The sequence below is a fragment of the Nicotiana tabacum genome, chromosome 4, assembly GCF_000715075.1.
Source record: "Nicotiana tabacum cultivar K326 chromosome 4, ASM71507v2, whole genome shotgun sequence".
In the NCBI taxonomy this organism is placed as follows: Eukaryota; Viridiplantae; Streptophyta; class Magnoliopsida; order Solanales; family Solanaceae; genus Nicotiana; species Nicotiana tabacum.
Genome location: NC_134083.1, coordinates 143,781,411 through 143,805,371, shown reverse-complemented (window position 1 = coordinate 143,805,371; position 23,961 = coordinate 143,781,411). Strand labels below are relative to the sequence as shown.

Genomic DNA, 23,961 nt, shown 5'->3' with positions numbered 1-23,961 from the left:
GATTCAATCCCAAATTTCTCGATCATTTTCATGGCTTAATATGGTATCAGAGCCTAGACCCGAGTTGTCCGCAACGTTCTTCATCAGTTTATTTCTTTTAGTTTCGTCAATCACAATCTTCTCCGACGATTTCCATGGTTCGGACGAAGCTTTGGGTTTTCTACAAATTTTGCTTCTACAGAATCAGTTATCATTTTCTTTGAGTTTAATCAAGGAATTCTGGTAATATCTCTTCGATTTCTCATAGTAATTGATTGATAGTCCAAGTTTTGTGCCCTAAGTTGAAAATTTTTCATATCTCTACTTTGATCTTCTGTGTGTTTGATATGAACGTTTTGGTGTATATGTTGAGAAAGCTTATTGAGACATTGTTATGTGTATCAAACGGTTTCAACTTCTATTTCCAATTTTGATTTGCACGCATGGCTCCAGACTCGACTTCTACCTCTTCACCCACGTCTGCTGCAATTCCCCTTAATACCTTACTTGATCATTCCCATCCTTTGTATGTAAATGCATCAGATAATCCGGGAATTACACTGGTAACTGTCCCTTTCTCTGGTACTAGGTATGCATCTTGTAGAAAAAATATTCTTATTGCTTTGTCTGCTAAGAACAAGGCTGGGATGGTTAATGGGAGAATAACTCAGACACCTCCTGACTCTCCTCTGTATGATCACTGGCTAAGATGCAATGACATGGTCTTTGCATGATTGAGCAACTCAGTGTCTAGGGATATTGCTAACAGTGTACTTCATTGTGACGCTGCAAGGGATCTTTGAAAGGATATAGAGGAGAGATATGGTTAGTCTAATGCTAGTAGGTACTACCAAATTCAAAGAGAAATTGGTGGAGTTTCTCAGGGTTCTAGTGATATTGCTAGATATTACACTAGGTTAAGAAAACTATGGGATGGGTTAAAGATTACTTCATTTGGTTCAGCTTGCACTTGTGGAGTAGAACCACAGTGTAGTGAGGGACAAAAGCTCATTCATTTTCTTACTAGATTGAATGAAACATACTCTAATGTTAGGAGTAACATTCTTATGATGATTCATGTACCTTCCTTGGGTAAAGCCTATTCTATGTTATTACATGATGAGAGTCAAAGGGAAATTCAAGCTTCACGGTTTCCATTTCTTTCAGAATCAACTTCCTTTCATGCCAAGCCCACTCCTATTCAAAACACTTCAACAAATAAGTCTTATTCTCATAAAGTCAGTTTTGAAAATAAAAAGACAAACATTGTGTGCAAATATTATGGAAAACCTGGTCATTCTATTGAAAAGTGCTATAGGCTGCATGGGTTTCCTCCTGACTTCAAATTCACCAAAGGGCAGAAAACTGTAGCATGTGTTCAGTTTGATGACCCTAGAACTGATTCTCTTTCAACTCCTGAAATATTACCTGGAAGTGCAATGCATGGGTTCAGTAAAGAGCAGTATCAACATCTCATGAGTCTATTTCAACAATCTCAAATATCTGCTGTAACCCAGGATCCTAGCATTGGCTCTTCTGCTATGGGAGCATTTGCAGGTGTGTACTGTAGCTTTGCTGTATATTCTGTTGCTTTATGTTGTGCTTCTCAATTAAAGGTTAATACTTGGACTTTAGATTCAGGAGCTACCAATCATATGACCCCACATAAAGAACTCCTACACAATATTCAACCCTTACCTTTTCCTTATTTAGTAACACTTCCAAATGGGTACAAAGTAAAAGTCAATTGCACTGGTTCTTTAAAACTATGTAATGATCTCATTCTAGTAAATGTTCTTTTAGTTCCTTCTTTTCAATTCAATTTGGTTTCTGTGCCACAATTAGTTAATCAATTTCACTGTACAGTCCTCTTTACCAATATTTCTTATTGTGTATAGGCCCCTTCTCTGAAGAGGCCACTGGAAATTGGTAGAGCTGCTAATGGCTTGTATGTAATACATTCAGATCTTATTGTGGCACAATCTGTTTCGTATGTAAATACCATTTCAGCTACTTCTTCATCTCTTAAATGTGATTACAATTCTTGTACCACTACTTGTAATCATGTTTCTTCTATCAATAAAGGTGATCTTTTCTGGCATCAAAGACTATGGCATATGCCATTTAATAGAATGAAATCTATTTCAGTTCTTGCTGAAAAATTATCTTCAAAATAATTTTTTATTTGTCTTGTTTGTCCTTTAGCTAGACAACAAAGACTTCCATTCCCAGATAGCACTATCAAGTCTACTCATTCTTTTCAACTTGTACATATTAATCTATGGGGTCCTTATCATACAAGAACATATAATGGTTTTAGGTATTTCTTGACTATTGTTGATGACTTTTCAAGGGTGACCTGGACACACTTGCTTTCCTGTAAAAGTAATACTTTTTCTGTTATCAAAGCTTTTGTTTCCATGGTCCATAATCATTTTAATTCTAAAGTTCAAACAATTAGGTCTGACAATGCTTTTGAGTTAGGCTCCAGTACTCAAATTTCTTCCTATTTTGTTGATTATGGTATTCTTCATCAAACCACAATTCCCCACACTCCTCAACAAAATGGGGTTGTTGAGAGGAAACACAAACACCTCTTAGAAATATCAAGAGTACTTTTATTCCAATCTAAACTACCTGTCTAATATTGGGGTGATTGTGTGCTTACTGGCACCTACCTAATCAACAGGTTTCCCTCTAGTATTTTACATAATTTGTCACCTTTTGAGAAACTTCATGGCCATCCTCCTACATATTCTCACATAAGAACTTTTGGTTGTCTTTGTTATGCTACTCTGCCAAAGGTGGGTAGGGATAAATTTTAACCTAGAGCATCTCCATGTGTATTTCTAGGTTATCCTTTAGGAAAGAAAGGGTATAAGTTGCTCAATCTTACATCTCATTCCATTCTATTCTCTAGAGATGTCATTTTTCATGAGCATATCTTCCCTTATCATTCTTCTGCGCCTCCTATTTTTCCTATTTCTCCTGATTCTTTCACAGATGTTTTACATACCCCCTCAACTTTTGCTCCTTCCCCTGTTCAAGTTCCTCACTCTATCTCACATGTGGCTCCTTCTCCTCATATTCATCATTCCTCCTCTTCTCCTCCTTCTCCTACCCTTTATGTTGCTCATTCTTCTCTTCCCCTTAGGAAATCTACTAGAGAACCTAACACACCTACATATCTTCAAGACTATGTCTTCCACTCAACCATTCCTACTTTTCCTGTGAATTCCAAGGTTACCTCTACTGAGATTCACATGCATGAACCTCAGTTTTATCATCAAGCAACAACTTATCCTGCCTGGCAGGATGCTATGATTAAAGAATTTCAAGCCTTGGAGGCAAATCAAACTTGGGACATTGTCCTTTTGCCTCCAGGAAAGAAGGCCATACCATGCAAATGGGTATATAAAATCAAACAGAGGTCTAATGGTTCAATTGAGAGATACAAGGCAAGATTAGTGATTAGGGGTGATTCTCAGAAAGAGGGCATAGACTATTTTGAAACTTTTAGTCCAGTTATCAAGATCACAACTGTCAAGTGCCTTCTTACCTTGGCAGAGAAACATGGTTGGGGAGTCCACCAGTTTGATGTCAACAATGCTTTTCTACATAGAGATCTTCATGAAGAGGTGTACATGAAAATCCCTTTGGGTTTGACTGTTGATCCCTCTTCTTCTGATCCTAATTTGGCCTGTAAGTTGAAGAAATCCCTATATGGTCTAAAGCATGCTTCCATACAATGGTTTGCAAAGCTCTCACAGTCTCTCCTTTCCAGGGGCTACTCTCCAACCAAAAAATGACTCTTCTTTGTTCACCAAAATCACTGCCTCCTCCACTATTCTTTTGGTGGTATATGTAGATGATATCCTTTTAGCTGGAGACAATGATCAAGAGATGGCAGACCTGAAAGCCTTTTTAGATTAGCAGTTCAGAATCAAAGATCTTGGTTCTGTTCATTATTTCCTTGGTCTTGAGGTTTCTCTAGTAAAAGGTGGTTATGTAGTCCATCAACACAAATATACAACTGACCTTCTATCTGTATTTCACTGTCTAGATGCTAAACATGTTATCACCCCTCTAGATCCCCAGACCAAGCTTCATATTGACTCTAGTGATCCTTTTTCTGATCCTTCTACCTACACAAGGTTGATTGGCAAACTGAACCTTTTGCAGCACACCAGGCCTGAATCTCCTTTTCTGTTCAACATTTGAGTCAGTTCCTGGTGTCTCCTAAAGTTCCTCATATGTTGGATGTACTACATGTTCTCAGATGTCTTGCAAATGACCCTGCTCAGGGTATCTTACTCAGCAGCTCTTCTGATTTTTACCCTAAAGGCTTATTCTGATTCAGACTGAGCTGCCTGCCCTATCTCCAGGAGATCTGTTACTGACTATTTTGTTCTTCTTGGTGCCTCTCCTGTTTCTTGGAAGTCCAAGAAGAAGCCTACTGTCTCCTTAAGCTCTGTTGAAGCTGAATATAGAGCCTTGAGACAGGTGGTTGCCGAGGTCTCTTGGTTGCGTAGGCTTCTTGCTGATATGGGTTTGTCTATTACCTCTCATGTTTCTATTTTTTGTGATAGTCAGGCTACTGTGCATATTGCCAGAAATCAAGTTTTCCATAAGCGTACCAAACACATTGAAATGGATTGCCATTATGTTAGGGATGTTCTTTCTTCTGGGGTGATTTCTCTTCAGCATGTGCACACTTCTGCTAAACTGGCTGATATGCTTACCAAGGCCTTAACAGGTGTTCCTCATCACAGACTTCTCTGCAATCTTGGTGTTCACTCACCCTCCAGCTTGAAGAGGGGTGATAGACCCTTAATGCTAAGCCCAGAACCTGGCTGAGCTTCTACAGTTTGGGCCTATTCCTTACTGGGCTAGTTTTCATTTTATCATACAGGGACTCGGCCCTTGTCCGGTTAAATTGCAATTTTAGCCACTATTACTTGTACATATAAATAGAGTTAGTTGCTCTATTCTTAATACACATATCAGATTTTATTTACCCTAATCTCTCTAATGTCTTCTCTCTCACCGACTTAGGCGATTAGGGCTTACACTTAGATTCAATCCCAAATTTCTCGATCATTTTCATGGCTTAACAGAGCTTGATTATCACGATTTTATTTATAATCCAGAACTCAAACTCAACCTTGAAATCCTGGTTCTCTACATTAATTAAACTTTTACCTAGTTGATTCTGTTAACTGTCTGCTATGCTCCTTCAATTTCACCATGGGCAGATACTATTATTCCCGCCAATATTGCTGTATTTGTAAATAATAATTCTGTAAATATAAGTTATCGTAATGAAACAGTAATTAATTCGAGCTCACTGAATTCACAGTGTTTCCTTAAGGAATTTAATCCCCTCCTAGTACCCAAGGTAATGGATTATTTTCTCCCAGGATAGAACGAATCACACACTGGTGTAGCGGTACTTCAAACCCCAGTGTTTCAGCCAACACAAAGTTCGGTAGCAAATCACACTTACAGTTACTTTGTTTGAAGTTAAAACAATGCAGAACGAAGGAGTAGAAACTCAGAAAATCGTATGGAAATACTGAGAGGAAGGAGTGCAATGTATAGCCAAATCTGTTGAGCGATTTCAGTTTGTTGGTCTTGTGTATTGTGTGTTGTGTGTCTTTCTTCAACAACTGCTGCACATATATATAGCAGCCAGTGTTGAAGAAGAACAATCGTCCACCCTCCATGGTGGAGCAAGCATTAGCTTGTTTGTGGAGCAAGCACAATCATGGTGGGAAGAGCATTAGGCGGCTGCCTTGTGGTCAATATACGGATTGAAAAATATCCGTTACAAATGCGGATAATCTTACGTTAATATTTACTATTAACAAATAAATTTGGTCCAAAAAATTAATCAATCAATCGATCATTTGACCAAATCCAAATCCAAATCCAAATCTGAATCCGAAGCCGAAGCCGAAGCCGTAGCCGTAGACGAAGCCGAGCCGAGCGAGCGAGCGACGACGACGGCGCGAGACTTGCTTTCTTCTTAACTCTTTAAGAGCTACAAGAAGAGCAATTATATATATACCCACCAAAAATCTCTTCCTCTTCCAATATGGGACAATGTCTCATTGTCAAGAGGGGGAAACTTAAAATTTTACTCAAAATTTTATTTTCCCTCCATTTCCCATTCACCCTCATTTTAAGACTATTTCATCTTAAAAATAAAAACCTCAACAATCCCCCACATGAATGGGGAATGGCTATATCACGGAAGTATGCATGGAAAAACTGTGTGATTTACAAGCAAGGATTAATCGCATTTGGATAAGTAGGTTTTCCTTTGAACTTTCCGTAGTAAACTTATGTCGGATATACTCGGTCAATCGGTAGATTTGATATCTTTGAACCGTCGATCTTTGGTGTATACCTAGACAACCATAAGTCACACAATCAACCCTTAACCGTCTTTGGTTCTCATTGTTGTGTTCGTTTCAGGCATGAACACCGCCTGGTTTCATAAGTGCGTAGAGAACTGGCCTTACAAAGTTCTCCTTGAAGCGGCTAACACTTCACACTTACATAGGTGATTTCTAAACGTGTCATCCTGTAGATACACTATTTGATATACCCCGTATCAAATTTAGAAATCATTAAAAAGCCTTAATGCTTTATCCTTGGTACTGAACATTGTCTCATCACGAGAACGGACTTAAATTTTATTTGACAATGTTGAACCGTCATTAATGACTTTGTTTGATCTCCTTGAACCTAGATCTTGGGATCTCCAGTCTTCTAGGTAGAGTTACCGCCACAATGACTTGTTCTCGGCCATAGCCCCATTCCCCTTGATGATTTCTCAACTACCTCTCTAGTTAGGCCTTTTGTAAGTGGATCCGACACATTATCACTTGACTTTACATAGTTAATCGTGATAATTCCTCTAGAGAGTAATTGCCTAACGGTTTTATATCTTCGTCGTATATGACGAGATTTACCGTTATACATGATGCTCCCAGCCCTTCCAATTGCCACTTGACATCACAATGTATGCATATTGGTGCCAACGGTTTGGGCCAAAATGGAATGTCTTCCAAGAAATTCCGGAGCCATTCAGCTTCTTCACCGGCTTTATCTAAGGCTATGAATTCAGCCTCCATTGTAGAGCGGGCAATACATGTTTGTTTGGATGACTTCCAAGATACCGCTCCTCCACCAATAATGAATACATATCCACTTGTGGACTTAGAATCAGTTGAACCGGTGATCCAATTTGCATCACAGTATCCCTCAATCACCGCAGGGAAATTACTGTAGTGCAATTCAAAGTTCTGGGTATGTTCTAAATATCCCAAAACTCATTTCATTGCCATCCAATGAGATTGGCCTGGATTGCTCGTATATCGACTCAGTTTACTTATAGCACAAGCTATATCTGGTCGTGTACAATTCATGATATACATTAAGCATCCCAACACATGAGCATAATCCAATTGTGATATGCTTTGGCCTTTATTCTTTGCTAATGCAAGATTCACGTCAATTGGAGTCTTTGCAACTTTAAAGCCCAAGTGCTTGAATTTTTCAAGTACTGTCTTAATATAATAAGATTGTGACAATGCCAGACCTTGAGGAGTCTTATGGATCTTAATTCCCAGAATTAAATCAGCAACTCCCAAGTCTTTCATATCAAACTTGCTATTGAGCATACGCTTAGTAGCATTTATGTTGGCAATGTCATTACTCATTATCAGCATATCATCCACATATAGGCAAACAATGACTATGTGATTTGGAATATTTTTAATGTACACACATTTATCACATTCATTTATCTTAAAACTATTTGACAACATTGTTTGGTCAAATTTCGCATGCCATTGTTTGGGTGCTTGTTTTAGTCCGTAAAGAGACTTAACAAGTCTACATACCTTCTTTTCTTTACCTGGAACCACAAACCCTTCAGGTTGTTTCATGTAAATTTCTTCCTCCAACTCTCCATTTAAGAAGGCCGTCTTAACATCCATTTGATGAATTTCAAGACCATACACTGCAGCTAATGCTACTAACATCCGTATGGACGTAATTCATGTAACTGGAGAGTATGTATCAAAGTAGTCTAGACCTTTTCGTTGTCTATACCCTTTGACTACGAGTCTTGCCTTGAATTTATCAATAGTGCCATCATCTTTGATTTTTCTCTTAAAAATCCATTTAGAACCCAAAGGTTTATTTCCAGGAGGAAGATCAACCAATTCCCATGTATGGTTGTTCAATATGGATTCTATTTCACTATTGACTGCCTCTTTCCAAAACAATGATTCCGAAGAAGTCATAGCTTCTTTAAATGTTTGAGGCTCATTCTCCAATAAGAAAGTCACAAAATCTGGTCCAAATGAAGTAGACGTTCTTTGACGTTTACTATATCTTGGATCCTCCTGATTACCTGTACTTTCTTTTGTTTCTTCCCGAGGTTATTTAGATCCTTCACCAAACGACTCACATTCCTTTTTATATGGATATATATTTTCAAAGAACTCAGCATTATCTGATTCTATAACCGTATTATTAAATGTCGGGATTTTCTGATTTATGAACCAGAAATCGATATGCTTTACTATTTGTCGCATATCCTATGAAAACACAATCAACGGTTTTCGGTCCTATCTTTACCCTTTTGGGTTTAGGAACTTGCACTTTTGCCAAACACCCCCACACTTTAAAATAATTCAAGTTGGGCTTCCTTCCTTTCCATTTTTCATATGGAATGGATTGTGTTTTGCTATGGGGCGCACTCGATTTAATATTCGATTAGCCGTAAGAATGGCTTCCCCCACAAGTTCTGTGGCAAACCAGAACTTATCAACAACGCATTCATCATCTCCTTTAATGTGCGATTCTTTCTTTCCGCAATCCCATTAGATTGGGGCGTGTAAGGGGCTGTTGTTTGATGAATAATTTCATATTCTAAACATATTTCTTCAAAAGGAGATTCATATTCACCACCCCTATCACTTCTTATCATTTTTACTTTCTTGTTAAGTTGCGTTTCAACTTCATTTTTGTATTGCCTGAATGCGCCTATTGCTTCATCTTTACTATTCAGTAAGTAAACATAGCAATATCGAGTACCATCGTCAATAAAAGTTATGAAATACTTCTTTCCACCGCGAGATGGTATTGACTTCATGTCACAAATATCTGTGTGAATTAAGTCTAAAGGATTTGAATTCCTTTCAACTGACTTATAAGGATGTTTAACATACTTAGATTCCACACATGTTTGACATTTTGATTTTTCGCATTCAAACTTGGGCAGTACTTCCAAGTTAATCATTTTCCGCAAGGTTTTATAATTGACATGACCCAAACGTACATGCCATAAATTATTTGACTCGAGTAAGTAAGAAGAAGCTGAAATATTATTATTGTTTTCCACAACCATTACATTCAGATTGAAAAGGCCCTCGGTGAGGTAACCTTTTCCTATAAATATTTCATTCTTACTAATGACAATCTTGTTGGACACAAAAATACACTTAAAACCGTGCTTAACAAGAAGTCCAGTAGAGACTAAATTCTTTCTTATTTCGGGAACATGAAGGACATTGTTCAAAGTCATGACCTTGCCAGAAGTCATTTTCAGAAATATCTTCCCATATCCTTCAACTTTTGCTGTTGAAGCATTTTCCATATAAACTGTCTCTCCGGGTCCAGCAGGAGCATAAGTAGCAAAAGCTTCTCTAACTGCACAAACATGGCGAGTGGCTCCTGAATCAAACCACCACAGTTTAGGATTTCCCACCAAGTTACATTCAGAAAGTATGGCACACAAGTTATCAACATCATCATGCTTTACTACCATGTTTGCTTGACCCCTTTTCTTGTCTTTCTTCGGAGCACGACACTCCGTAGATTTGTGTCCGGTTTTCTCACAGTTGTAGCAGTTTCCACTGAACCGCTTCTTGCTTGGGTTGTATTTCGGACCAGAAGCCTTCTTCCTCTTTTTGTTATCTTCAACAATATTTGCTCTCATTATTGTTGAATTTCCACGGCCTCTCCTTTCAGCAGCTTTATTGTCCTCTTCGATTCTCAACCGAACAATGAGATCTTCAAGGGACATTTCCTTTCGTTTGTGTTTCAAATAATTTTTGAAGTCCTTTCACAACGGAGGCAACTTCTCAATCATTGCTGCTACTTGGAATGCTTCATTGATGACAAGACCTTCAGCAAGTAGATCATGAATAATCACTTGCAATTCCTGGACTTGGGTAATAACAGACTTGCTATCTACCATTTTGTAGTCCAAAAATTTTGCGGCAACGAATTTCTTCATCCCGGCATCTTCAGTTTTATATTTCTTTTCAAGCGCATTCCACAATTCTTTTGACGTCTCCACGCTACTGTATACATTATATAGATTATCATCCAATCCGCTAAGAATATAATTCTTGCATAAAAAATCAGAATGCTTCCACGCTTCAATCACCAGAAAGCGTTCATTCTCTGGAGTTTTATCTGGCAGATCAGGAACATCTTCCTTGATGAACTTCTGTAGACATAACGTAGTTAAGTAGAAGAACATCTTCTGCTGCCAGCACTTGAAATCAATCCCGGAAAATTTTCCGGGTTTTTCTGCCGGTGCCAACGCGGGTGTTCGGCTTGTCGATGCGTTGGCAGTCACCATCGGAACAGCTTGGTTTTCGCTTTCAGTCGTCATTTTTTCTGTAAAAGAATGACACAAACAAACGTTTAATAAACGTTTTCAAACTGGAGTAAAAATCACGTAGATTTTAATCTTCCAACAAAACGCCACGAAGGCTTTACTCTCCAAAATGGGAGTACACAAAACCACAAAGGTTTTAGTTTGCAGAATAATAAGAATAACACAAATACAGAAATAAATATTAAATTCCTTAAGATTGTTATTCCCGCCAATATTGCTGTATTTGTAAATAATAATTCTGCAAAATATAAGTTATCGTAATGAAACAGTAATTAATTCGAGCCCACTGAATTCACAGTGTTTCCTTAAGGAATTTAATCCCCTCCTAGTACCCAAGGTAATGGATTATTTCCTCCCAGGATAGAACGAATCACACACTGGTGTAGCGGTACTTCAAACCCCAGTGTTTCAGCGAACACAAAGTTCGGTAGCAAATCACACTTACAGTTGCTTTGTTTGAAGTTAAAACAATACAGAACGAAGGACTAGAAACTCAGAAAATCGTATGGAAATGCTGAGAGGAAGGAGTGCAATGTATAGCCAAATCTGTTGAGCGATTTCAGTTTGTTGGTCTTGTGTATTGTGTGTTGTGTGTCTTTCTTCAACAACTGCTGCACATATATATAGCAGCCAGTGTTGAAGAAGAACAATCGTCCACCCTCCATGGTGGAGCAAGCATTAGCTTGTTTGTGGAGCAAGCACAATCATGGTGGGAAGAGCATTAGGCGGCTGCCTTGTGGTCAATATACGGATTGAAAAATATCCGTTACAAATGCGGATAATCTTACGTTAATATTTTCTATTAACAAATAAATTTGGTCCAAAAAATTAATCATCCGAAGCCGAAGCCGTAGCCGTAGCCGTAGCCGAAGCCGAGCCGAGCGACGACGGCGCGAGGCTTGCTTTCTTCTTAACTCTTTAAGAGCTACAAGAAGAGCAATTATATATATACCCACCAAAAATCTCTTCCTCTTCCAATATGGGACAATGTCTCATTGTCAAGAGGGGGAAATTTAAAATTTTACTCAAAATTTCATTTTCCCTCCATTTCCCATTCACCCTCATTTTAAGACTATTTCATCTTAAAAACAAAAACCTCAACAGATACCTCTTATATATGCAATCCATTAACTCGAGAATATACCACTATATATCCAAGGGATCGAATCCAGTAAAAAATATATCGCTGCAGAAGGTTTTGGGTCAAGCTCAGAAGGTCATTACAAGGTGGTCAGAGTATTCCAATAGAGGGTGTTTGTTCCCTGTGTAGGCTCATATCATCACAAGGATGAGGCTCAAGTTCACACTTTAGGAGGGTCAAGTTCATGGAAAAACAGCAGTGAGGCCATACGTACTTTCTGCATTGTCTACTCGTATCGTATCAAATTTGAATGGCTGCTTTCATTGGCTGGTTTTGAATGGCGAGAAATGTATTAGGCTAGAAATGGTGGAATATAATTCCTGCAAGTATATGGTAGGCTCTTTGAAGATAGAGGAATGTAAGATGCTTTGAAGACAAAGCTCTCTACACAATATCAAGATTAAGTGACACTTGTTTTCCATTTTCACGTACAAAGGAAAATGTAAATGAAGCTAAATCAGTAATAAAGTCTCACAGAGTCCCTATAAGGACAGGAATGGGACTAATTCTTTTGCTATGTATATGATTCTTAGATAACACTCCGTTTATTCTTGACAAGAGGCAATGGCCTACAACTCCTTTCAAAATTGTCAACAATAGGTACATGCCACGTGTAGTTAGTGACAAGGTTCTGTTGGCCAATGCAGCAAAGTTGGAGACAATGTGATCCCTTTGGATGTCTAATTGTTCACTATGTAGCAGTTTTTACTGTCTTAGTGACTTGTTCTGATGAAATGGTTCTGTCATGTCTTCACAAGTGCATGTCATGTCTTTGTAACATGATGCAAATGTAATTACATTAGTTGAACTTTGCTATTTATATATATGCTCTTGTCAAGAAGGTCTTCTGATGTTTACAATTGTTTGCTGTCTACTGATGAATTTGCTTTGAAAATTGAAACCACTTACATAGAACTCATTACATTACACTGGTTACAGTCTCAAGTCATTTTCAGAAATTAGTTGACAATTTCAACGTGATGGTTTTACAAGTCTGAGCCAAGAATTATATTGATCCCAAAAACATGGCGAAATAGCCATATAGGTAGTTTGCATCAACGTCTGAACTGATATCTTAGAAGGGAAAACTCAGTCCCAATAGTTATTCAATTAAATTAAAGTACAAAAATGACTGATGGATGTATCATAACATATATACCATCAGATAATCTCGCTGAAATCCTTTAAAGATTACATACCATCAGTAAGCCTCATTGCCAATCCGAATCAGGAACTTTGGTGGGAAAATGGCAGCAATGAGCAACCAGAGGTATATGTGTGTGTAGGCCCTGGGGTAGTATGCGGAGAATTTGATGTGACAAGATTTGTATCAGAGAGATCTAACAACAACAGAATGACAAGGGCCATGTATCAGAATGCATGGAAAATCTGGAGTTAATTGATACACCACTCACAAGGAAAGCACCCCTTTGTTGAAGGGCAATTATCGTCATATTTCCTAAAGATTGGACAGATTCCTTTCCACAACAAACTGGGTTGAAGAGTTTAGGTACATCAAGTTGTCTGCACTTCCCAGAATTGCCTCGAGTTATAATCCTAAATTACTCCAATGTGGGGAAAGGGGGTATTTATAGAGGTTGAAGGTTTTAAAGAGAAGATAAAAGATTGGTGGGACTCCTTTATGGTAGCATGTAGGCCTGATTTTACTCTTACAAAGAAACTGAAATTTTGAAAGCAAAATTGGTCAAGTGAGAATACCAACAACTTTGGCAGTCTAGAGATAAAATCAGACTTATGAATCAAATGTCTGTGTTGGATAAAAATACATGAACAAAGGCTAGATACTAAGGAGGAATTGATCCTAAAAGCTAGTGTATTTGGGAATTGAACATGTTGCTAAATATCAGGAGATATTTCTAGGGTTCTTCGGTTCAACATAAATGAATGTCCAAAAATCAGTGAAGAGGAAGACAACTGGTTACAAGGTCCTTTTGGAGGAGAGGAAGTAGCAGAGACCATCAAAATCAGTGCAAATGATAAAGCCCGGGCTCTGATAGTTACACTATGAGTTTCTATCAAACATGCTGGCCAATCATTAAGGGAGACATTATGAACGCAGTGGAGTACTCTTACGGACAAGGTAATTTTGAAAAGAGAATAAATGCCACTTACATTGCTCTTATCTCAAAAAAAGAATGGAGCCTTGGCAATGAAGGATTCTGTACCTATCAGTTCTGTAGAGGAGCATATACAAAATCATCTCTAAGCTCTTGACCGACAGATCTAAGAGGGTGCATGCACAAGTTAATTGACAAACACCAGATGGCATTCATCAAGGGGAGGCAGATCATGGATGCTGCCATGATAGAAAATGAGTCAATGGATACCAGAATAAAAAGCAAGACACCTAAAATACTTTGCAAGTTGGATATTGAAAAGACGTATGATCATGTGAATAGAGATTTCCTAATCAATGTTTTAAAAGATATGGGATTCAGTAGGAAATGGCTAAAATGGTTATTCTTCTGTATCACCATGGTCACATTTTCAATTTTGATTAATCATTCTCTTGTGGGCTTTCCTTCACAGATGGGCCTTAGGCTAGATGACCATCTATCTCCTTTTCTGTTAGTATTGGTTATGGAAGGATTTAGCAGAATGCTAAGGATAGCCAGTCATAGTTGATGGATAAGGGGCTTTAAACTGGCTAGCATCGGGTTCAATACTATGGAGATTTGCACTTTTTATATCTCGATGATCCACTAGTTTTGTTTTTATGCTAGTGTGGTGCAAATAAGGCATTCAAGGTTGATATTAACTGAATTTGAAGAATTGAAGGGTATTATGTTCTCTGTGAATCAAATGCCCAATGTCTGAATACTTGCTCGCATACTGGAAGGTCAAGTCGGTAGCTTACCAACTAGATAAGGCTCACTTTAGGTGAAAAGAACAAGTCATAAAAAACTTAGCAAGAGGTGATAGAAAGATGTGAAAAAAGATTTGCAAAATAGAACAGTCAATACCTCTCCCTGGGTGGAAGGATGGTCCTGATTAATACTGTAGACTCAATGCCAACTTATATGATAACTATTCCCGTTACCAGCTAGTGCGAAGAAAAGATTAGGTGCCCTAAGGAGAAACTTTCTCTAGCAAAGCAACAATGATAGATCTTCTCACTCAGTCAAATGGAGCTCTATATCTATTGGCCAAGGAGGAGGATCGGCTATCAGGAATCTGAGGCAGCATAATAGTAGCCTTCTGATGAAAAGGCTATGGAGATACAATTCAGAACAAGAACTATTGAGAGAAGTTATCACTTGAAATATGGCCAAGAAAGCCCCCGGTGTTCGAAATAGTCATCTTCTCCATATGGAGCAGTAGTATGGAGGAATATCGAAAATCTATGGCCCTCTTTTAGATCAAATATTGATACCGAAGTGGGTAATGGTAGGAGGGTGTCCTTTTGGAATAACAGTTGTATAGGCATGGGTCCCTTGAAAGAACAGTTTGCTGACATAATCAACCTTGTACAACAGCCATAAACTACTTTGAGCTCCTACAAAGAACATGGCTGGACCTTCAACTTTTGAAGAAGGTTGAATGACTAGGAAATAGGCAAGGGTGCAAAATTTTGAAAGCACTAGAGCATTTCTAAGGTTTTAACAACTACGAAGATAAAGTAAAGCTCACTGTAAAGGACACTTTACAGTGATGCCCTGCTATGCTATGCCTCTCTTACCTCAGATGAACAACAAGCAGTCTCTTGACCTGAAAACAGAGATGAAAGGTGGACATCACATAGAACATTGCATGTTTCTCTAGACTACTAGCCAAAGAATCTGGTCGACACATGAGAATTGTAGAAAAGAAGCTTCCAGTTTTGTTCCAAATGTAACTTATGTGAAGGAAAACCAGAGACACTAAATCATCTCTTCCTTCATTGCCCTATTATGGATAATTGGGGACAGTTGTTTATGAATATGGTGGGCGTAAAAAAGGGGTTTGGGGGGGGGGGGGGGGGGGGGGGGGGGCAAAGGAGATAAAAGAAATGGTGGAATATCATTTTTTTTACAACCATGGTGTCACGGCCAGCTTGCGGGCACCTCGACAAATTCCATGAGGTACCTCCCACCAGCACAGGTACCAAGTAACTCTATCCACGTGGCTTGGACAACTGAAAAGAAATCACCGAGTATATTTTCCTCCGCTGGAATTTGAACATGAGACCACATGGTTCTTAACCAACTTCGTTGACTACTAGGCCACACCCTTGGGTTCCAAAATTGTATTAGGCTAGAAATGGTGGAATACCATTCCTGCAAGTATATAGTAGACTGTTTGGAGATAGAGGAATGTAAGATGCTTTGAAGACAAAGTCAACTCTCTACAGAATATCAAGATTAAGTGCAGACTTGTTTTTCACTTTTATGTAAAAAGGAAATTGTAAATGAAGCTGAACCATTGATAGAATGTAAGATGCTTTGAAGACAAAGTCAGCTCTCTACAGAATATCAAGATTAAATGCAGACTTGTTTTTCACTTTTATGTAAAAAGGAAATTGTAAATGAAGCTGAACCATTGATAGAATCTCATAGAGACCCTACAAGGACAGGAATGGGACTAAATGTTTTTGCTATGTAATGCCTGTACTTATTGCATAACCTTTGTGCTACAGCAGTAAAATAGTTATCTTTTCAACAACAACAACAACAAAAATTAGAGACACTGCGTAGGGTTTGTGGGACAGAGGGCCTAGCGTGCTACACAACCATGAGTGACTTGAAAGTGTACAAAGATGAGTCAAATATCCCCAATTAGGAAAAAGTGGATATCATATAGTTGATGTGTCAGCTAAGCTAGAACACTTAAAACATATATGCTGATTCCATGAAGTACTTGAGAGGATACTTTAGGTTCTCTTTTACTTGTACACCAATGAACCACCCCAATCTCCTAGGACAAGTACATTACTAAGAATCAACCAACGCCAAATTTCATACATATGAGACATGACCATGGCAAAAACAAATGAAATAAAGCTTACACTGAACTAAAATTGGTTTTCTGAATTAACTTTCACAGAATTAATCCTAAATTAACTTGTATCTGATTCTTAGATAACACTCCGTTTATTCTTGACAACAGGCAATGGCCTACAACTCCTTTCAAAATTGTCAACAATAGGTACATGCCACATGTAGAGCATCATGCCTACTGTTGACCAAGCTTGAAAGAAGGTGCTTTTCAGAGTATAATGAAGATTGTAGACCCATTAACCTAGACAAGGCAACAACGGATAGTCCTTAAGTCAAGATTAGGTTGAGGAGCAATACTGTCCTATCACAAAGAGATATTAGATTAAGAAACTTCAGTTACAACGACAACAAATTACGGTCTTCATTGAGATACGCATTCAAACAATCAATGTCATATATATCAAGTCTGGTTTCTTTACTGCTTTCTTTCCCATTAAACAAGAAACATCAGTTGATTTGAAAATGAGACCAGCCTAAATTTCTAGTTTTCATAGCTCAGTAACTTTTTTGATAAATATATCATCAACAATGAAAGGTAAACTAGCAACATGCTTGAAAAGAGCACCAAAATGAAAGAACAAAACTATCAAGAAGTGAATAAATCTCTTAAATAAACACTGCTCTGCAGCCACTGTCTCACTGTAAAGACCTCTCTTTAGCTTGTATTTTTGATGTATAAATCATACAACTCAGGCATCTTCTCCTTGAAAGGAAGAACATATTTCTTTCGAAATCGTGATTCAGGAGATGACACGGCAGTGTAAAGACTTAGTTTCCCTTTTATCAGCTGGTTTTCTTGAAGAAACTTCAAATTTTCATTCCTTGGCTTGACCCTCTTCTCCATACTGTACTTTAAAAGTGGTGCATGAGAAGCCAGATAACTAGGTTCATACCCCAGTTCATTCATGAAAAACTTCAATGTAATATTTATCTTAGCCTCTGATGAAGTCAAACAGTAAGGAAGCTTTCGCACCATTGCGGATATATCAGAATCAGACCATCCAAAACTCCGGAAAATATCTAATTTCCTTTCTAATTTCGATTCATCAAGCGACACAAGTGCTTCAATGGCATGAAGAAACATCCGTGACTCCCGAGGTACGTTAAAATTCTTTTCTGCTTGATTTACTACTCTCTCAAGCCACTCAGGGTTATTAAGCAGATACCTAGGACGCCGATGAAAAACCGTCTCAATATCCACCCGTGAAAACCCAAGATTTTGCAACAATAATATATTGGGTGGTATTACTTTAGGGAGATTATTGGAAAGCAGCCTAGGCTCTTTCTTAACAACCCTAGCTACAGCATCATAACTGCCCAAATACTCCCGAAGATAATCAAGACTGGGTTTAATAGTAGTATGTAAACCTCTTGTCAAGAAATCGCTTTTATTGATAAAAGTAACAAGGTCAGACCCAGATAAGCCAAGTTCTTGTAAAACCTTAATTTTGGGTTTAAGGTTTTTATCAATATGAGAAAACAACACTTCAGGGGAAGAAGAAACAAGGGTTTTTATCTGGGCTTTGTTCATACCCACTTTGCGAAAGAGATCAAGTAACAAATGTGGCTCATAATTCCGGAGTCTCGAACGAGTTACCTTGGAGCTTGTAGAAATGGCTTCTTTGTTGGAGAAGCCAAGTGAGTTCACCAGAAAGTCCACCAATGTATTAGCACGGGAAGTTGCTGCAGCTGTGGAGTAAAAGAGCTGAAATCTGATGGAAAAGAGATGTTTCGTTGCGCCATTGCTACCCAGTCCAAACATCAGTGCAAGCGCAGGCGGTAGCAGGGGTATACTCCTAGTACATTTTCGAACGTTTCCCTTTGTAAAGGTAGGTCAATTTTAGTACCTTAATAAGAATTCCTAAATGGGAAGTCTAAAATTTAATGTCATGGTAAATGCTCAAAAAATCCTGTTTAATTAAGATTAAAATGTGTGAATGTGCATACACATGAATTTTTTAATATATTTTCTCTAAAATTCAACATTGTATAGTTACCATTGTTTTTTTCTAAACATTTGAAGTATATAAGTAGTAACTTATATTTAATTAAAAATATAATATTCGAATAACTTGGTAACTAATTATTATATTTATAGAATATTTAAGAAAATTTGATTTTACATGGTGTTATAAAAAAAAATTCAGAGCACACTCTGATTTGCCATCGTCTGAATCAGAGTTTATCTCCGTTGCATCTAAAAGTTCTCCAGTGACTATAGAAAGAATCTCGAATTGTTCAATCTCTTTAGGCATGAAATAATCTTGTCCAATAAGAGGAACTAATTGAGCTTCATCCTTTGAAAATTGAGAATGCATATCAGGTTCATTACCTTGGGGATTTTCATCAAGCACCTCGTCTACGACAATTGCATACTTGTCTCTATCAACTAGACGAGCTTTGGGTTCATGAATTTTGGGGATTTGAGTAATGCAGACACATAGGTCGATGGTCGAACCAATGTAGGGAAATTGACGTAATCAACAAAAGCTTGTGCAGTATCTGTCATTCTCGACGAAATAGTGAAGGTCCGTTTTTGAAAATGCAGAAAAATTTCTCCTTGAAATGGTTCCAATCATAGAATTGGAACCAATTGAACCACGCGAGGGCATCGCCTTCAAGATAGAAGGAAGGAAGAGGCAGCCAGTCCTTCTTGGAGAAGTCAAGGTATGTGAAGTACAACTCAGCCAGAAAAATCCATCTCTCCGAGTTGCCGTCGCCACTGAATCTAAGTAGAAACATGTCGTTGTTGAAGTCCGATAGATAAAAGCACCAATGTAACAATACTGAAAGTCCTCACTATATTAATAACGACTGGAACACTGATTACAACTTTGAGATAACAATTGCAACTCTCAAACTACTGAATTACAATAGAAACTACTGAAGTAACAAGTAACTAAGGATAGAGATAAGAAAGGGATGAGAAGCTAGACTCAGAATTGGGGATGAGAGGATTCTGACATTTTTTTCAACAATATTCGCATAAACCCAAATCACAGACCATTGCCCCTTATAATATAGAAGCATTCTTACGCCTATTACTCAACCTGGATCCCAAATTAACCTGGCCCTATTGCTTGTACTTGGCCCAATAGTTCTTTTTAATCCAATAACTACTTGTGTGAGATTGTGCTGGTGTTGGTTCATAACATACTCTTTCCCGAAGTACTTGCTCTTTTATCAAAGTTAATTAGTGATATATTATATTGTTTAATAGAGAATATACCATAATATGTTTAATAGGTACCTGTGCTTTTGGAGATAGCATGTGTCCAATAGAATTAGTTGAGATGCGCGCAAAGACACCGCTATCATAACAAAAAAAAGTAGTCATTAGAATGGGTATTGTAGTGTCTTTGTCCAACTTTGAATGGATTGTCTAGAAGTCCATAACAATGACTTACTCTTCTACTTTTATTTCCACTCGTTGAAGCAATAAACCCCAAAATACTATTATCACAAACGTAGAATAAATTGAATCCTATGCTTTCTTTTCTAATTTCTAGTTGTATCCATTGAGTAGTTATACAAACACTCACTTTGCACAAGATTTACTGCAAATTTTATTTTCTCCCTAAAAGCGTCCCTTTTTGATGGTCTAGATTAGGTAACACAGATAGGAAAGACGGGATGGGGAAGGATGGGGTAACAGGTTACTGGAACAACATATAGTAATAAGAAAGGTAAACGGAAAAGGAATGATTTGCAATAGAAAATTCCAAATTTATGAAAAGCCTGGTTGTTTAGAAGCATTTCTCTTAGCTGTTCTCCCAAAAAAGGTTCCAATTTTAGGGCCCGCGAAGTTAACTTAAGGGGAGTATCTTATCAGTTGGTTGACTATCTAAATTTTTACCTTTTTGGTGAGCGTTTGATTTCCCGCCTTGTAATTATCCCCTCCCTTTAAATAAATATATAAAAAAGATGGTTAACTTGTGCATTTTGCTTGTATTCCTTGTCTATGAAACTTGTGCAGTCAGACTGAACCCCTGTTTAATTTGGAGGACATGTGCTTGTGTTCTGTGTTAATGGACGAGGTAGTTATCCGTGTACTGTGCAATGATAGTTAATTTGTCAAAGAGCACACACAGTTTACAACATTTCATAAAATTTATCATTATGCTGAGAATTTTATCCTTGGATTTGACTCCACTTAAAAGGCGATATAGTCTTGGTTTTGAGCCATTAATTAACTATAGCAGCAAGTAGCGTAGCTATTTCTTATTTTATTTGTAACAGGTAGAGAGGGCAGAGAAAAGGAATGTAGAATAGCAGCATAAACTTTTGGGAGTGCTCTTAATATAAGTTAATAGTTTTCAAAACACAATAATTGTTCCTCCTGATATGATGCACACTAACTAATGTTTTTCCTATTTGACTTGGAGCGAGAAATGATCCATAGTTCCTAACAACAATACTTCTGAGTGGAAGAAGCTCTAAAATGACATTTATTGATCTACTAGTTGCTTCACAAACCTGATGGTTCTGAGGATAATGATAATGTTTGTAGCTTCAATGAGGTTGAAGAGGCTAAGTCAATTCTTAGATTGAGAGAAAAAGCCCAAAACCATGCATTATCTTTAGCTTTAGACTCAAAGTCATACATATTTTTTCACATGAAGCACTAATAGTCCATTTACTTTAACAAAGTAGTGCACTTTTAGTCATAACACTGAGAAAAAAAACCCAAAACCATACATTATCTTTGGATTTAGACTCAAAGTCATACATATTCTTCCACATGGAGCACTAATAGTCCATTTACTTTAACAAAGTGGTGCATTTTTAGTCATAACACTAAACATATTTTTATTTTTAACAAAAATCTAAGATCTGACAAAATATATGTTCCATTTATTTTTTTGTTTATCGAAAGAAAAAAAGATGGCAGATTTATCTAGATAGTAAATAACAAATATACATAAAATTTACTTACTATTTAAATATTTACTATTTACTTACTATACGTAAAATGTACATTTACTAAGAAATGTTAAACACCGTTAATTTTTATTTGCAATGATTATTATCTAGATAACCTCAAATGTTATCTAGATTTCTTTATTATATACATAAAATTTATTTTTATTTTATGTATATTTACTATACGTTGACTCCTTTTAAAATAAAAAAATCAAATAAATATTTATTTATTTTATGTCAACATATAGTAAATTTTATGTATATAATAAAAAAATCTAGATAACATTTGAGGTTATCTAGATAACAATCATGGCAAATAAAAATTAACGGTGTTTAACATTTCTTAGTAAATGTATATTTTACGCATAGTAAATAAATAATAAATCGATAAATAGTAAGTAAATTTTATGTATATTTATTATTTACTATCTAGATAAATCTGTCATCTTTCTTTCTTTCGGTAAACAAGAAAATAAATTGAACATATATTTTGTCAGATCTTAGATTTCTGTTAAAAATTAAAATATATTTAGTGTTATGACTAAAAGTGCACCACTTTGTTAAAGTAAATGGACTATTAGTGCTCCATATGGAAGAATATGTATGACTTTGAGTCTAGAGCCAAAGATAATGTATGGTTTTGGACTTTTTCTCAGTGTTATGACTAAAAGTGCACCACTTTGTTAAAGTAAATGGACTATTAGTGCTTCATGTGAAAGAATATGTATGACTTTGTGTCTAAAGCCAAAGATAATGTATGGTTTTAGGCTTTTTCTCCTTAGATTGATCCCAATTTGAAGTACATGTTTGGTGTATGCCATTGTGTCTTTGCAGACATCTTTGTTTGTACGCCCCTTACCGTTCTCGCTCAGTCGGTCTATTGGTTCAAACTTTAAGATATCACCTGCTTCTTTGCAACATTTTATTGCCATCTCTATAGTTCCTTATTCCTATGTATGACTATTTTGGTTCCTCTAGCAAGAGTTGTGACTAGGAAACCTTCGGGCATCACAATGCTTCAAAGAATTGGAACGGGAATTTGCGTGTCTATATTGTTGGGAAGCGTATCGAACTAAATGAAGGATATAATAATTTCAAGAAAAAAATAATAAAAACTCGCAAAATAAGACAAGAAGAGATTTATGTGGTTCGATAATTTTTGCCTACTTCATGGCCACACAGAGAATATTTTATTACTCTGAAGAGAAAAAAAAAATTTGAGGGATGATTTACAATTGAGGAAAGGGATGCCTATTTACAGATAAATATCAGAATATGAACACTATTTCTTTTCTTGCATTCACACATTTTCTTCTTTCCTCACATCGTGGATTTTGCTGTTGTTGACTTTTGATGCAGCATACATTTCCTTCTTTGCCTTTTGCATATTGTTCTCTTTCTTCATTAAGTATTTCTTTGACTTTTTTTTTCTTTCTTTCACTATTTATTTTACATCTAGGTTTGTTCCTTTCAATCTCCCCACAAACTCATATACATCAAAAGAAATATTACATGTCTCTGTGTGGCGCCTTCACATTATTAATTTTTAAGGCCAACTGAGGCAATACATAGATCAACACAAACATGTCTGACGGGTTCTTCGATCCTGGTATCTTCATCAGGGACAGAGTTCTATCTTCTATCAACAATTGGATATGATGATACCTCAGCTGGATGTGTTTTGATCTTGTATAAAACACTAGATTTTTGTTAAAATGAATTTCACTTTGGCTGTCACTGAAGAGTTCACAATCGTCCTGCTTCTTGCCTAACTCTTCCAGAAAGTTCTTAAGCCATATCATCTCTTTTGCAACTTCTGAGTTCGCCATGTACTCTACTTCAGTTGTAGATAGAGCAACACTTTTCTTAAGCCTGGACATCAAACTAACAGTTGTACCATCCAAAGTGAACACATAGCCTGTAGTACTTTTTCGACTATCCAGATCACCACCTAGGTTTGCATCAGAAAACCCTTGTAAAATAATACTACTCTTTCTGAAGCAAAGTGTCATACCTGAAGTACCTTTGAAGTATCGGAAGATCCATTTAACTCATTCTCAATGTTCCTTTCTAGGATTTGACATGTAACGACTAACATCTGCATAGGCTATGTCAGTTCTGGTACACACCACATACATTAAGCTTCCTACTGCTGAAATGTAACGACCCAGCCGGTTGTTTTGAGTATTTTAGCCCTGATCCCCTATTTATTG

The 23,961-nt window shown here is 37.1% G+C and overlaps 2 protein-coding genes across 2 annotated transcripts; one reads left to right on the top strand and one right to left on the bottom strand.

The window, feature by feature from the left end:
• The first annotated feature begins 422 nt into the window (after positions 1–422).
• Positions 423–4,836, top strand: LOC142180159 (uncharacterized). Its single transcript, XM_075251099.1, has 6 exons — positions 423–670; positions 824–1,595; positions 1,878–2,064; positions 2,833–3,681; positions 4,043–4,133; positions 4,365–4,836. Exons 1-6 carry the CDS (start codon positions 423–425, stop codon positions 4,834–4,836), a joined length of 2,619 nt encoding a protein of 872 aa, XP_075107200.1.
• Positions 4,837–17,322: 12,486 nt separating this feature from the next.
• Positions 17,323–19,915, bottom strand: LOC107811422 (transcription termination factor MTERF8, chloroplastic-like). Its single transcript, XM_016636347.2, has 2 exons — positions 19,158–19,915; positions 17,323–18,644 (listed from the first exon to the last, which is right to left on the bottom strand). Exons 1-2 carry the CDS (start codon positions 19,170–19,172, stop codon positions 17,481–17,483), a joined length of 1,179 nt encoding a protein of 392 aa, XP_016491833.1. The 5' UTR covers positions 19,173–19,915; the 3' UTR covers positions 17,323–17,480.
• Positions 19,916–23,961: the final 4,046 nt, after the last annotated feature.

Coding starts and splice junctions, on each gene's coding strand:
- LOC142180159 (XM_075251099.1), top strand. CDS start 423: ATGGCTCCAGACTCGACTTCTACCTCTTCACCCACGTCTGCTGCAATT. Junction 1,596..1,877: donor GTTGTGCTTCTCAATTAAAG/GTTAATACTTGG, acceptor TATTGTGTATAG/GCCCCTTCTCTGAAGAGGCC. Junction 2,065..2,832: donor TGTTTCTTCTATCAATAAAG/GTGATCTTTTCT, acceptor GTGTATTTCTAG/GTTATCCTTTAGGAAAGAAA.